This window comes from Ahaetulla prasina, chromosome 7 (genome assembly GCF_028640845.1).
Source record: "Ahaetulla prasina isolate Xishuangbanna chromosome 7, ASM2864084v1, whole genome shotgun sequence".
Classification (NCBI taxonomy): domain Eukaryota; kingdom Metazoa; phylum Chordata; class Lepidosauria; order Squamata; family Colubridae; genus Ahaetulla; species Ahaetulla prasina.
Window position 1 is genome coordinate 18,613,890 of NC_080545.1, and position 16,101 is coordinate 18,629,990.

General features: G+C 39.3%; 1 protein-coding gene across 1 annotated transcript in view; it reads left to right on the top strand.

Moving 5' to 3' along the window:
- The first annotated feature begins 5,225 nt into the window (after nucleotides 1-5,225).
- The window catches only part of TBC1D22A (TBC1 domain family member 22A), a 139,501-nt gene continuing 128,625 nt past the window's right edge, over nucleotides 5,226-16,101 (top strand). Inside the window, exons 1-2 of the mRNA XM_058190068.1 lie at nucleotides 5,226-5,498; nucleotides 11,067-11,123. Coding sequence (XP_058046051.1) covers nucleotides 5,437-5,498; nucleotides 11,067-11,123 — 119 coding nt within the window. The 5' untranslated portion in view covers nucleotides 5,226-5,436. The remainder of the gene's footprint in view (nucleotides 5,499-11,066; nucleotides 11,124-16,101) is intronic.

Genomic DNA, 16,101 nt, shown 5'->3' on the forward strand with positions numbered 1-16,101 from the left:
TAACTCCTCATGTGACTGAGTGGATGTGGCTATGGGCATAGAAACCTAAATACATAGAGACCTAAATACTGACAGCGGCTACCAGTAATCCTCGGCTTGCAACCACTCATTTAGCGACCAATACAACAGCACTGAAAAAAGTGACTTACCACCAGTCTTTGCATTTATGACCTTCGCAGCATCCCCAGTTACATCAAAAGTCAAGCTTTTGGCAACCAGCATGTATTTACTGGGGATTTTCCGCCGTCCGTCGCGAACTCTCTTCCCACTGAGGGAGACACAGCAGCCAATGGAGGGACTCCGGGGAGGCCCAGGCGAGACCCGCACTGCTTCCTCGCAGCCACTCAGGTGTGCCACGCGGCTCCCACCCAGGCCAGAAAGGGATGGGGCTAACTAGGGGGCGAGAGTGGGCGGGCACCGGCCCCTCCTCCGAACGCCGAGTGGCGGCGCGGCGCGGAGCGGCAGGCGCGGCGGCCAATGGGAGCGGGCGAGCTCGGCCGCGTCACGGACCGGCACATGGGCCCGCGGCTGAGGTAAAGCGGAGCGTGTGGCGGGGCGCCGCGGCGGCTGCTTCGGCGGCGCATGGAGGCGATGCCTTGCCGCGACCGCGGTGGTGGACCCGCGGGGCAGAGGCCGGATGCCGGCGAGCGGCGAGGGCGGGCCTCGCAGCTGCGCCGCCGACCCTGGCCCGGCAGCGGTGACAGCCTGAGCCCGGACAGCAGCAGCAGCAGCGCCGACGGCAGCCGGCGTCGCTGCGCTGGCGGGAACAGCTGCTGTGCGGGCGACGGGGCGCCGAGGAGGCCACGCCACGCCGGGCGACGGCGACGTCACGACTGGCCGGGATCGGCGGCGGCCCAGCTCAAACTCCTGCATGGAGATTTTGCAATATCCTTCCCCTAGGAGTGGGGAGGGAATGGAGATTTTATAGTATCCTTCCCCTGCCATACCCACCAAGCCATGCCTACCAAGCCACACCACGCCCACCAAGCCACGCCCACAGAACCGTTAGTAAAAAAATTTGAATTTCACCACTGCTCCAATGGCTACGCCATGGAACGCTGGGAGGCAGATCAGTGGTCAGTTGCTATCAAGTATCCCTGCATGTGCTAGAAGCATTTGGCAACTTATTATTAGGTCTAGAATATATCTGATTCTGCCTGCTTACTTGTCCCATCCTGGTTTCTGTCCTTATTTGAGTATCCTTTTTCAGGTCATGCTCTTGTGCTGTTGCAGTTGCCAAATATGTGATTTCTGATTTGTCAGTGACTTTAGATTGATCCCAAGTAAACATTGTAGGGCTCTGCTTAGGACAAAGGTCTACCTTTTTTCCAGTGAAATCCAGACAAGCTGTGTGTGTGTGTGTGTTTGTGTGTGTGTGTGTGTGTAAGGAAAAGCAATCTTCCTTTTCTCTTTTGTGAAAGCCAGCCAGAAGACCAAAGAATAAAAATTTCCTGCTTTTTCTTTATAAATCTTCGTGTTAACATTTTGGTACAAAGATTAAATTAGCTGATCTTGTCTATGTTCAGAAAGCTAAGCTGGGTCAGGTCTGATTTGTACTTGGATGGGAGACCATCAGGTAATCGGCGAGCTGAAGAGTGAGAAGTAAAAACAAAACATCCTGGAAGAAGGCTGCGGCAAAGTTTCTATACTGTTGCCATGAAAATTGAACAATTGTGCTCTGTGTATCAATGTGTTCAGGAGGATGTTACACCTATAAAAAAGAATTATCCAGGGAGATTTGATGAACTGCATGCTGAACCTATCCTCTTTGATACAAACCAATACATCTGAGTTGAGAGAATTTTGAATCTGGACTATGACCATGCAGAGAGGGAGTAATTGAAATAATCAGATATATCTTATTCTATGATGCATTTTATGCTGATACCTGCTGTGAGCTACTAACCCTGAAACTAATCAAATCCCCTAATCATTTTAATCATTTTATATACAGACAAAAATGGATTCTGTTTCAAGTGTGGCCAAACTTTGTCAAATCATGCAAGATGTGTTGTGATTTGACTGATATACCTACTTAATCAATCTATTAATATTAGTTCATGAACTGTGTTTTATGGGCTAGTCACTGACTATAAAAAAATATCTATCTATTGATGTAGTGTCACTCTGCTACACACACCAGTGTCAGGACATCTATGAATGATTGACTACATACAAACCAGCATGCTTCTGATGCGGTTACGAAATTTTGTGCAGCTACTTTGGGATCCTACTAACAGTTTACCCAAATGAGCCAAGAATGTTAATTGTACATTTTACATTTTATGGTGTCTTATTTAATTGTATCTTATCTCTGATCATAACCCAACAGATTAAAAAAAAAGAACTTTTCCTGTATTTTTACATCCTTGTTTTAAATTGGAGTGAAAATTTAATAAGATTGCATTATACTATGCCAGTGTTTCTTAAACTTTTTCTCTCAGCCCTTCCTACTTTTAAAAAATATGGTTGATTCCAAAGGCGCTTTTGTTGGGTTATATTTATAAACAATTTATATTGAAAATTAAATTTGATGCATGTACTACAGGTAGCTCTTGACTACAATTGAGTCACATCCAAATTTATTACTTTGTCAGAAATGTTAAATAATCACTGCTGTTCTTAAGTGAATATGTGGTCTTTAAGCAAATTTGCTTTCCCCCACTGATCTCGCTTGTCAGAAGCCAACTGGGAAAGTTGTTGGAAGAAATGTCCATCTGGGTTCAGTTCCAAGTGGGGAGAAAGACACTGGAATCATGAAAGATGTTTGGAAAGATGGTTTAATGGTGGACAGGACCACATGGTTTGAAGTCCTGGGCAATCAAGCACATGGGAGAGAGAGAGAGAGAGAGAGAGAGAGAGAGAGAGAGAGAGAGAGAGAGAGATTTATACCCTCCCTTGGGCTTTGAACTTTTTTCATGTTTCTGTGAAAGAAATGCATTCTGATTGGTTGTCAGACTCCCATGGGGCCATGCAGGGGTAACTTTGTAGGTTATCTTGAGTCCCAGACTTGGTTGAATCTTGCTGGGTGATGTAATGTAGGAAGTTAGCACCCACCCCTCTCCTAGAAGGATGAAATATTTTAGGAAATATTAGAAAAGCAGAATATATTTTCCTGGATGAGAAATGGAGAAACATGTTTTAAAGACAAAGCAGCTCCCACCTTCCTGCCTCCCCGCCCCACACCTTTGCCAATGGACCATCATCTGCAACACAATAGGACCCATCTAGCAACAGAAACTCACCACGTGGCACGTGGGAAGATTACATCAGCCAGGAAGGCTAGTTAAGACCCCCACCCCCTGGGAGTCTGACAACCAATCAGGGTACTCTTCCGGTGCCCCAGGAAGTTCAAAGCTCAGAGAGGGCATAAAACCAAGGCACATTCAGCATCTCGGTCCTTTTCTGTTCAGGAATTCAAACCATGTGATCCTGTCCACCATTAAATCATCTTTCCAAGCAGTCTCCATGTTTCCAGTGTCTTTTTCCTGACTTGGAACTGAACCCAGAAGGATATTTCTTCCAACAGTAATGAAGAGGCTTTGGACAATTCCTATTATGGTTTAATGCAGGGGAAGGATACTGTAAAATCTCCGTTTCCTCCTAGTTAGCTGGGACTTGAAAGGCAGACAATAGATGGGGGTGGGGCCAGTTAAAATTTTTACTACCGGTTCTCCGAATTACTCCAAATTTCTGCTATCGGTTCTCCAGAACTGGTCAGAACCTGCTGAAACCCACCTCTGGCTTAATGGCTTTGTCCTGGTTTGGATCTTGAGTGAGGGCTAATCCTATCACCCTGGAACTGAGGGCCTTTTGTCTTGTAGATAAGCTGGCACCAAAGTATTTGCTGGGGCTGAGTTTCTGTGTCCCTTAAGATTTCTATTTCTCTTTTAGGAGAAATATTCTGCCTTTTAAATATTTCCTAGAATATTTCATTCTTCTCGGAGAGGGGTGGGTGCTAACTTTCTACAGTTGCAAATGGCAATTGCATGACCCTGGGACTATAACTGTGCTAAATATTGTATATGTCAGTTGCCAAACACCCGCATATTGATCACATAGGGATGCCATGATGATCTTAAGTGCTAGGACTTTGTCACTTTTTTCAGTGCCATTGCAATTTCAAACGGTTGCTAAAAGAATGGTTGTAAGTTAAGGACTACCATTTCTCTTGATGGCTCGATGGGATTTTAATATTATATTCTACACAGGCTGCCTTTGTATGGAGGATCCCAAGATTTTTTTTTGGGGGGGGGAGGGAAACTCAGTGGTAAAATCCAATTTTTTTTTATTACGGCTTGTGGGTGTGATGTGGCTTGGTGGGCGTGGCAGGGGAAGGATATTGCAAAATCTCCATTTACACCCCACTCCAGGGAAAGGATATTGCAAAATCCCCATTCCCTCTCCACTCCTGGTGGGAAGGATACTGTAAAATCTCCATTCCCACCCTACTCGGGGGCCAGCCAGAGGTGGTATTTGCTGGTTCACTGAACTACTCAAAATTTCCGCTACCGTTTCTCCAGAACCTGTCAGAACCTGCTGGATTTCACCCATGGGTGGGGTGGGGAGACTCTCAGGGTGCCTAGGACCACATTTTTAAGACATACTATACTCTTGCATTTTCTACTCTATTTTCACCTGTTGGTTAAGAGTCTCATTTTAATATCATGAGCCCATGTATAAAAGCATCATGGTGTTTTAATATTATTGCATCATCTTAGCAATGCTAGCCTTTAGGGATTCTTTGACTATCTCGTAGGTTTTATTGTCAGGATTGAAATGATTGTTGTTCTGAAATTGCTGTTACTTTTTATTGATATGCCCAAAATAAAGATTTTTTATGCAGCCCAGACTCAGAAATTTCATGAATCAAGGCTATGTGCGATCAACCCTTTTTAAATACAGCCTTCTGTGTTTAATGTTTTGACGTCAGGCCAGTTTACGATGCCACTAATTACTGGGCGGCGATGATTCTTGTTGTTGTTGCGCTTGTTCTTCTGCAAAGCCAGCACTTGTCAGAAGAGCTCTACATGGGGGCGGGAAAAGAATGCTAAAACAGCCAATCGGCGACCGAGAAAACCCTCCCTTCTGCTCAAAGCCTCCCGGGGATGACTCCCGTTGATTGCAATCCCAACTCTCCTCCAATGGGATTCGCTGATGTTAATTGAACCCACACGGAAGTATGCTCACTTGTGATAGGACGAAAGAGACAGCTGATGCTCGGAGCCAATAGGGAGAGGGATTGCTCTGGGGTATCAAGATGGCAGCGCGCAGGTCTCTGAGGAAAGGGAAAGGGGCCGGGATGGAGTGAGCCCCGAACCTTTCGGCCTTGGTTGGAGAAGAAATCGGGATCCGCCGGTCGAGGTCCGGCATCGGATCCTGTTGCCCTTTCGCCGCTTCCGCTGCGAAGAAGAAGGGCTATGAGGTGACGGGAAGATGGCGAGCGACGCGGGGAAGAAGCAGTTTTGGAAGCGGAACGCGGCTCGGGTGCCGGGCAGGTAAGCAGGCGAAAAAAAGTTGTGGGGTGGCTAAGCGGAGCGTGTAACGTGGCCGGGCCCTTTACGGGGTGAAAAGTACGCGGGCGTTTTCATTTTGAGCAAGAGGCAAGACGGTATGTCGCGTCTACTTTTCTGCCTCCCTGTTTCTCGAGGCGGTCGGTTCCGCAAGATATGAAGCGATGACTTTAGAATCGGATATTTCGGGTGGTGGTGGTGGTTTTGGCAGAGGCCGGGCCTTGAGGGCGAGGGCGGCGGCAATTGTTCTTCGGCTCTGGTCCTACAATGGTAACAGTTAACAGAATTGGAAGGGACCTTGGAGGTCATCTAGTCCAACACTGAGCCACCAAGTCAGGTGTTGAGCTTGCTCGAAGTACTTTGCCCATGTTTCCCCGTGAGAAAAGAGGACCTGGCAGGGCGGTAGGAGTTGTAACTAGAAGAGGTGAGACTTGTATGATGATCTTACTGGGCTGAACCGTGCCTTTAAATCAAGACTAAAGTTATCAAAGAATGTTTAACACAGCCATTCAGAGGCAAGGCATCTCTCGCGAATCTGTTATTCATTTTCTGATAGATAGATAGGAAATTAGATATGTGTTTGGCCACTGTTGTGTTTTTCTCATGGTAGAAGTGATCAGATAAAGACAGGAATGGAGAATAAAGTGAAATGTCCTTATTGGATTCTGGAAAGTATCCCTAACTTTGGAGAGATGGGGGAGGCTTTTTATTTTTTATTTTCTATATTCTGAAGCCTCAGAATGGAGTGCTTTGGGTTTTAATCTGAGAGGCCATAAGTATATTTTGCATTTCTGTGACCTGGCCTTTTTATGGGAAGGGAAGGGGGGAAAAATTTGTGTTTTAAGGGGAAAAAATCTGATTCATAAATATCTGAGATAGAAAACTGGCTCTTTTTAAGTTTAGTTGGCAACAATATTTTATACAAATTAGTCCTCCACTTACAACCATTTGTTTATTGACTGTTCAAAGTTACCACAGCATTGAAATAAGTGACTTATTACTGCTTTTCACACGACTGACCGCTGCAGCATCCTCCTGGTCACATGATCAAAATTCCAAATTCCCTGCAACTGACGTGTATTTATGACAGTTGCAATGCCCTGGAGAAGTGATACCTTTTGTGACTTTTTGACAAGCAGAGTCAATTTGGAAGCCACAATCACTTAACAATTGTGTTACTAACAGTAGAGATCTTCAAGTTTCTATAATTTCTCAGGACTTGAAAGGGACACCTAATATTAGAACCATCATTAAAAAGGATCGACAAAGAATGGTTTATCTATGTCAACTCAGGAATCTCAGATTGTCCAAGAATCTGCTGATACAGTTCTACAAAGGAATTATTGAGTTTGTCATTTGTACCTCTATAACTGTCTGGTTTGGCACAGAGATCAAACAGACCGGACAGATATGGACTTCAATGGATAGTTAGGTTGCAGGAGATGGAAGGCGGGGTGGTTGCAGAAAAAACTAATGGAACTATCCTGCTTTCCCATTGAGGACCTGCATACTGCATAAGCCAGAAAGAGGGCTGAGAAAATATCTATTGACTCATAAATCCTGGACATAAATAGTTTCAACTTCTCCCCTCAAGATGCTGTTGTAGGGCATTGCATGCCAAAACAAGTTTCTTCCCCCATGCCATCACTTAACTAAATACCTAACTTCCACAGTCTTATGCCTAATGCTATTTAGTAGTAGTAGATTGTATTGCTATTATGCTTCTTATCCTTCCCATCTTCTCATCCTTCTCACCTGTCATCTTTCCTACTACCTTCTTCTATTGATATATTGTGATTTGTCAATTGTTGTATCATTTGATTTATGACTGTATCTTATGATTTATTATCTATGACTTATCACTTCGTTGTTTGTAGGTACACTGAGAGCTTATGCACCGGAAACAAATTTCTTGTGTGTCCAATCACACTTCGCTAATAAAGTATTCCAGTCTAGTCTAGTCTCTTTCTCTTTCTATTATTTCTCTTTCTGTATTTATTATTTCTATATTTCTATTTTTATTTCTATTTTTATTCTAGTTTTCTAGTCTATTCACAATTTCAGTGATTCACTTTACAACTGTGGCAAAAAACTTTTAAATGGGACAAAATTCATTTAAAAACTGTCTTGCTTAGTGAAGCTAAGGCAAAAAAATTAGACAAGCAGAGATAAATTAGATAACTTTGGATAACATGCAGGATTTTGGGGGTTGAAAAATCACATAGTTTGTTGAAAGTTGTCCCTGTAACTTTTCTGTTAAGGTGAAAAATCATACCTTCACATCCTTATCTTTGATGGAAAAGTAATCATCAGAACCTATTGTTATTAGACAGTTACTATTTTCTCACAGAAAGACTTTGGACTGGAATTGGAATGTAGGAGGCATAGTTTTGTTGGGACAGCTTGACTTTGTTGATTACTGTGGAAGACTTCAAGCTAAAATTTAAAAGTCAATATTGAAGCATAGTTTGAATTGCTAGGAATGAATTTGCATTCAATGTTAGAAAGTCCTCTAGGGACATGAAAGGTCAGAATATTCTTTAAAAAAAATAATTTCTTCATTTCAGAATTAGAGAAGTTCACCTGGAAAATCACAGGCTTTTTGGAAAATCACAAATAAGGAATGGTGAAAGGACTAGAATAACATAACAGCAAACTTTTGAATTTGACACAGTCTTATTGGGAAAAGATCTAGAAGCCAGTATTAATTCATGAAATGCAGGAAGCATTGTTGTAAGATAGTGATGAAACTGAGCATTAAAAGGATTCTAAAGGCAATTTGACCAGTAGATACTTTAGCCAAGAGACCTGGACACCAAATTGCTCTTCATGTACAGGCAGCAGAAGGTGTTGACAACAGAAAAAAGTGTTAGCCTGATGGGAAGATGGGAATTTAGCTAGGATACAACTTAAATTGTTCTGGTTTGAGGAAGGAGCCATTAAAAGCTTATTTGCTAGGAAAAATATTAAATGATTCTTATTATAACCAAGCTTTACATACAGTGGAAGATATAAATATACTTAAGCAATTGCAGCTTATAAATACATTTATTAAGGAACACTGTCACACTTTTCATCAAAACATGCTATTATATGTAGAGTATTGAGAGCAGTTTTGAGTCTATCTATAGAACTAAAATTATAAATTAAAGGGTTTATTTTAATGGTAGTAATTTAAAGTTTTTTTAAGTCCATCAAAGTGCTTCTTCAAATCAGGGGTAGTGATTGTATGAACTGAAGTCTTACAGTTCTCAAACCTGGAAACACAGTCTGTTGTTAAGAAATTAATATGTATGGACACATATTTCATAATTATACACAGATCGCAATATAATGATATAATTTAATACATACATACATACACACACACACACACACATATATATATATATAACTTGTCACAGTAGTTTGCAATACATAATTAACTGCTCTCAGAAAAACATTCTAGTTGTTAAATCTTTGATAGGAAGAGACTTCAGTTGAGTAAAGTATTTTTTCATAACTAGTTAATATTTTGAGAGGAATAAGCTTTGCTGGAAATAGAAATTTGGAAGAGCAACAGATCACTGGTTTACTATAAATCTGGATGATTTGCTTCACATAATTCTTTATTTTGGAGAGGAAGAATGTTATATCAGGTAGAATATAGTATTTCTAAATTTTATCATGACAAATTGAGATGAAGGTTTGGGATGAAGAATGGACTTGGATGTGGACAATAAAATTGTTCTTGGTATGGTACCTTCCAGAGTAGTTGAATCTCCTCCATTAAATGATGATAACATCTGCCAGAATAACTTCAGCAACTTTGTTGCGCCTGAAAGCATTTTAATAAATATGAGGTTCATCAAACCTCTTTTGCATACTTTGGTATAATATAAATAAACATTTTGTTAACTATTTCTGACTTTTAGTTTTTAAAAGATGTAGATTGCATATAATTTTCAGTGAAATAACATGATTATAAAATAAAAACAAAAACAAATGTTCCATGAAAGAGTACAGTATATCCTTTCTTATACGGTATACTGTATTTCAATTGCAGCATTCAGTTATTGCATTTTAAAGTGAGGGTGAATTAGGATTGTTTCTGTGAACCAAATTTCCTTGCTGAGTTTTATTTTCTCAGTAATAATGATATTTTGCATTCCGAATAACAGAATTTATTAGTACTTATGGAAGCAGCTATATGGAGTACAAAGGTTTGCAGAGCATATTAGAAAGTCTTTACTTCAAACCTTGCATAGTAGTAAATTTACTAGCTGTCCAGGATTGTATGTGACCTATAAGCAATGGGTTGGACGCATCTGCTCTAAATATTGTTCATTCTTAAAGTCTTCTTCAAGAATAAACTAGCTTGGGGGGGGGGCATTTTATCAATTTGATTACTATTTTAGGAAACAAATAATAACTTTAGAAAATGAGTGCTAGAATAGAAAATTACATTGATCCCATATTGACTACATTGATTATAGCCGATGTAGTGGATTGTAAAATACCTGTTCGCATATGGAAATGATTGTTTTCCTTCAAATTTCCTTTTCATCTGTGTTCACTTTCCATTTTCACATAATTCTTAAGGATTCCAAGTACTGCATTATCTAAGGCAAGAAAAACCTCTTCTATTAGATCTTGCCATTTGACCGGGCAGCTAACAGTCCATAAAAATAACAACAAAATATGCATAAGAAAATATCTGTGCCAATAAATAAATTTTATACACACACACACACACACACACACACACCCCTCTTACGTTACTGCAAATAACGTAAGACTGATAATTAAAGAATGATATTTCATGGGCTCGGACTAACCTTCTGACTCCCACGATCAGTAATACAACCAGCTCTTTAAGGCTTTCCAAAGGTTAACCTAATGTTAGCCTTTTGTGTGTATTAGTATCGTGTAGTATAGGTATTAGTTATAAAAATCAGTGCACATCTTTTTTGGATGGTCTTTTTAACCAAGTTAAACATTTCGCCAGTAGATTTTGTTCTTCCATTCAGAACTGGAGGGTGTTAAGTGCTACCACGGAAGGTGAGATAGCTAAGTACTTGTTTTCGCTCCTCTCCTTCTTTCAGTAAGTATTTAGGGCTACCAGATCTAGAATGCAGAAATCTGTGCTCTAGATACAGTAGCAGCACAGGGATATTCGATGCCTGAATTCTTTCTGGCCGTCTAGTCATTGCCCTGATTTTTGCACTAATAGTAGTCAAGCTCAGAACTCCAAAGTTGCTGCTTTGTCCATCTGCAAGGAAGAAGGCAGTTGTGTCATGTTTCCAAACTCTTTGTTTCATTTTGGAGTTGGGGATGAGATCGAGATTACTGTAAAGCTTCAGTGATGACCTATAAGCATCTCCATATTTTGAAAGCTGTTAGGATCCTTTCATGTAAGCTGTAATCGGTATAATTATGAACTCCGTATCATGAAACCTGCTGTAGAAAGTTATTATTGAATATGCCACACTCACATTTTTTTGGACTTACTTCCAAGTATTAGAGACTTGCTGTAATTGAATTGAATGTTATTTCTCTTATTTTTCTTTTTAGTATTCAACATGTATACGGAGCTCAGCATCCTCCTTTTGATCCACTGTTGCATGGAAAGTAAGTTGTTGTTGTTTTCCTTTGGGGACTGAGGGACTTTATTTTTGTGAAAATCTTACTTACAGGTTTACCTTAAACCTGAGTAAATGCTTTACTCATAGTTGTATTCCTATTCTGCTTCTTTCTGGCATAAGAGCCCTCATGAGTACAAGAGCCATTTTAGTTAGGTTAGCTTATTGAATGACTATTTAATGCCATGCATTTTAAAGTAATAAGTAATCATTTCTTAGAGATACAAATAGCCTGATAGACTGAGTCGTATTAACATTTTCAGTTATAATGTTTAAATACAAAGTACCTTCATCGTAATGTTTATAAATGACATTTACTGTTCTAGTACTGTACTGTAGCTTAAAAGGAACTGCAACATACAGTTTTAACAGTGTATTTTACCTTCCCTATATATAAACTGGTGATATTAATTAATGGCTTATGTATTGTATTATCAATACATAACCTTAATCTTTAATTGGACAAAACAGTGCATTATAGGGCAAAGGTTTTTTTAAAAAAAATCAAGGTACTTCATATGGGTTAACTTACAGAATGCATCCGAAATCCAGGACTGATGACTCTCGTGCAACTGAAATTTGGCAAATTTTATAAAACATTTTATAACATAAAAACCTATCATGAAACAATTTGCGACATAATACAAAATGTCATAAAGTATTTCCTGTGCTGTTGTTTGACTGTGCTATGTAGTTCAAAATGGGCTATTTTGAAGGCAGACACATCACTGAATGTATCTCAACCTTCCCAGTAAAGACAGTACACCAGAAGGTCTGTTATTATTGAAGGCATTGAGGAACCTGGAAAGGAAATACGTTTGGAAAGATGCCCAAAAAGTTATAGATTGTCTAGTTTAATTTAAAACTGCTCTATTGCTTGCAGGGCTCTGAATTGTGTTTTGTTTTTACTTTTGTGTTGTGAAACCGTAACTAGATTACTATTGCCATGAGTTCTCTGTTTCATTTGATTGCATAAAGGGAACATAAATGAACAGGTTTTATGTACCAGCATGTGACTTACTCACCATAAACACTTAGCCAAGAATCCTGGATTGTAGCTGTATGTGACTACTGCTCATTTCTTTATGCAAAATGAAAGCTTTGTGATTTGCTTTGCTGATACTAATGCTGGATACTTTGCTTATTTCCGGACAGGAAATCCTACTTTCTAACAAACAATAATTTGATGTTATATATGAACTATAATCTGGTTCACATTTATTTGCTGTAATGGTTTCATTTTCTTACTGTGAGAAATTGGGAAAGCAAGTAGAACACTTGTCTCGTTCTTTTTCTTATATCACAGTAAATATTATTTGGAAATATGCAAGCCATATTGTAGGACCTTGGAATGGCAATCTTACAGATTTACATTGCTCTATAGGAGGGATGCACATACATTCACTGACGTTACTTTTTGTGAATAGAAGCTGATCTGTTTTCTTCTAGTGAATTTACTGTGGACATCAGAATACATTCTGCTGATATGACTAGTCTTGTAAGACATCATGTCAGGTTGAGTAATAATGAATAGAGTTCAATCTAATTCACAGATCAGAAAAGTAAACAAAGGATCCTTACTGTGATAACAGAGAAGACATAAGAACCTAGTCTTTCAGCTATCTCAGTTATAATAGATTTTTCAGTAGTGCTTGCAGTTCCAAAGAGTATTGTAGAGTCTCAGGAGTGGCAATTCACAGTTTATGGCTGTTTCTTCAGTACTGGTAATAAAAGTTTATAAAACAAAAAGCCAACACAGTTCTGGGCTGCATAAACAGAGGGATAGAATCAAGATCACGTGAAGTGTTAGTGCCATTTTATAATGCCTTGGTAAGGCCACACTTGGAATACTGCATTCAGTTTTGGTCACCACGATGTAAAAAAGATGCTGAGACTCTAGAAAGAGTGCAGAGAAGAGCAACAAAGATGATTAGGGGACTGGAGGCTAAAACATATGAAGAACGATTGCAGGAACTGGGTATGTCTAGTTTAATGAAAAGAAGGACTAGGGGAGACATGATAGCAGTGTTCCAATATCTCAGGGGCTGCCACAGAGAAGTGGGAGTCGGGCTGTTCTCCAAAGCACCTGAGGGTAGAACAAGAAGCAATGGGTGGAAACTGATCAAGGAAAGAAGCAACTTAGAACTAAGGAGAAATTTCCTGACAGTTAGAACAATTAATAAGTGGAACGACTTGCCTGCAGAAGTTGTGAATGCTCCAACACTGGAAATTTTTAAGAAAATGTTGGATAACCATCTGTCTGAGATGGTGTAGGGTTTCCTGCCTGGGCAGGGGGTTGGACTAGAAGGCCTCCAAGGTCCCTTCCAACTCTGTTGTTGTTATATTGTTATTGTTAAAACTAAACATTATTTGCTCTTTAAGTGTCTACTGAAGTTTTAGATTTATTTGGTTATGCCGATGTCTGTTTTGATGCCTAACATTTAAATTTCTCTTCATATAACCCATAGTTTTCTTTCTTATATAATTCTTATATTTCTTATATAACCAATGCTATTCTCACAATGTTGCAGACAAGGTCCCAGTTAGGATGTGGACAGTCATGAACCACTTAGGAATTCACCAGATGCAAACACATATATTTACAATTACATTAAGTCACGGTTAAACTCCCTTTTACAACCCTGTAATCTCTTAATTTGGTAGAGTTGGGGTGACTGGATGGAGCAAAGCATTTACTGGCTGGTTGCCCTTCCTGTGACCAGGTGGAGTTTGCAGCAAATATTTTATTTGCATCCTAGGAGAGAAACGTTTGCCACTACCTATGATTGAACTCTCAACCTTCTGAGTGGGAGGCAAGTGTTTTCAGCACTAAGCTACCTCACCACTCACCACTAAGTTAAAGTTGATTACCTAAAAATAAAGTAATAAACCAATAGTATTTTGAAAATTAAACATTGCAGATTACTTCCCTGAGATCTATACATATCTAAAATAAATGCCTGAACAAATATTAAGGGGCAAAAATCCAAGTTATTGTTGCATGATGCATTTAATATGTATAATAACATGGCTCAGGTATGCTATAATCATAATCATTATAGATAATTGTGGAATTGCTTGCTATCTCTTGCATAACTTTTCTGTGTTCTTGCTTTTTGGTATGTAATTAGTACTTGGGTTTGCATGTTCCAATAATTGGCAGTATGTTGGGCAAGGCGTTGACCTGCTTTATGCATAATACTCTATTATTTGCAAATAGCAATGCTTAAGTATCACACAACTTTAAATGAATTGCTTAGTCTGTCTTAATTTGAATGAATCTTGTCACTGTTGTATCTGCACCAACTGTCATTAATGCAAATCAGAATTCAGAATAAGGTTGCAACGCCAGCTTAACAAGAAAGCTGGTTAATATAAAAATATTTCCACTTTCTATTGGTAAATGTACATCGGTAATTGTAGGAGATGAGCAAGATGAGCCCAAGGGTAATTGTAAGTTTTCTAATTTCTGTAAAATTGATGTGTAAGCTTTAGCTCCATGAAAGATTAATGATGAAGGACTGATAGTGATTACTTAAGCTTGACTTTGTGAGGGGATCATCCTGGCTATTAAAGGGACCCTCTTTTGTCTAGTTGTAAGATTCAGACAATGTGAGACAAGGAGTATTATTTAAGTATCAAGTTCGCTAATGAAAGTATTTTTGATACTAATTAGTACCTATTGTCGATTTATTTGCCAAGCCATTATGTGTATATATTTTCTTCTTGAAGTTTTTAAAATATATAACAAAGTTTTTATTTCACAGATGGTAGTAAAAAAAGGCTAAAATGTATAAAATAGTTATGCAGTTTTTTTTCGTACTAGTCTGTTTTCTTGATATATCACTGTTTTATAAAGCCAGACTGAATTTATGGATACAACATAGATTATACATGTTGCATGTTCTGTATAGCAACACTTTTTAGCTTTTACAAAGGCTTTTATTGTCATGATTTTTATTAAATAGATAAACAAGTATTATATATATCTAATGTTATGTGTGTGTGTGTGTATATGTGTATATATATATATATATATATATATATATATATATATATATATATATATATATATATATATATATATATATATCTAATGTTATGTGTGTGTGTGTATATATATATATATATATATATATATATTTGCTCCCAGAAGCACGGCTGAAGCCTGAAGATGACGAATGAGACTTCGTCCAAACGTCGCCAAGACACTTCCAATTTTACGCGGGAGAAAACCCGAATAACCAAAGACCTACATATATATATATATATATATATATATATATATATATATATATATATATATATATATATATACATACATACACACACACACACATACATACACACACACTGTATGTGTATATATATATATGTATGTATGACCAGAACTATCGCCAAAACTGAACACTTTAACAACAGAATAATCAGAGAAGCCATCGAGATAGAAAAACGCCCACACAGCATGAACAAACGAGATGATACCTCCCGCCTACCAGCCATTTGGAAACCTGCCCTTATTGACAAACGTGTCCCTAACAAGAGGAATGACACCAGACCCACACTCACGAGGTCCACACAGGATGTCACCACCACACATCCACCCAGAAAGCAGACCCAAACCCACACTGATCATGAAGCACGACCAAGGACCAGAAGCCAGACCGCAGCTGCAACATTAACCATTTCAAACCCCTCCAATCCATACATGCAGCAGACTGACACCCACTATGAAGATGTAGCACGACCACGAACACGAAGCCAAACAACAGCTATGCAGCTCACCAGCTCAAATCCCCCTGCAGCTCAGACTAATCTGAGCACAACCAAGCCCCCACCCAAACAGGACACACCCCCAGCCAATCAGAGCACCAAAAAAACCCCATCCAATCAGAACACAGCCAAGCTCCCAACCAATCAGTTCAACCCCCCCACTAGCAGTTAAAAGGAAGAAACAGCTGCAGTCA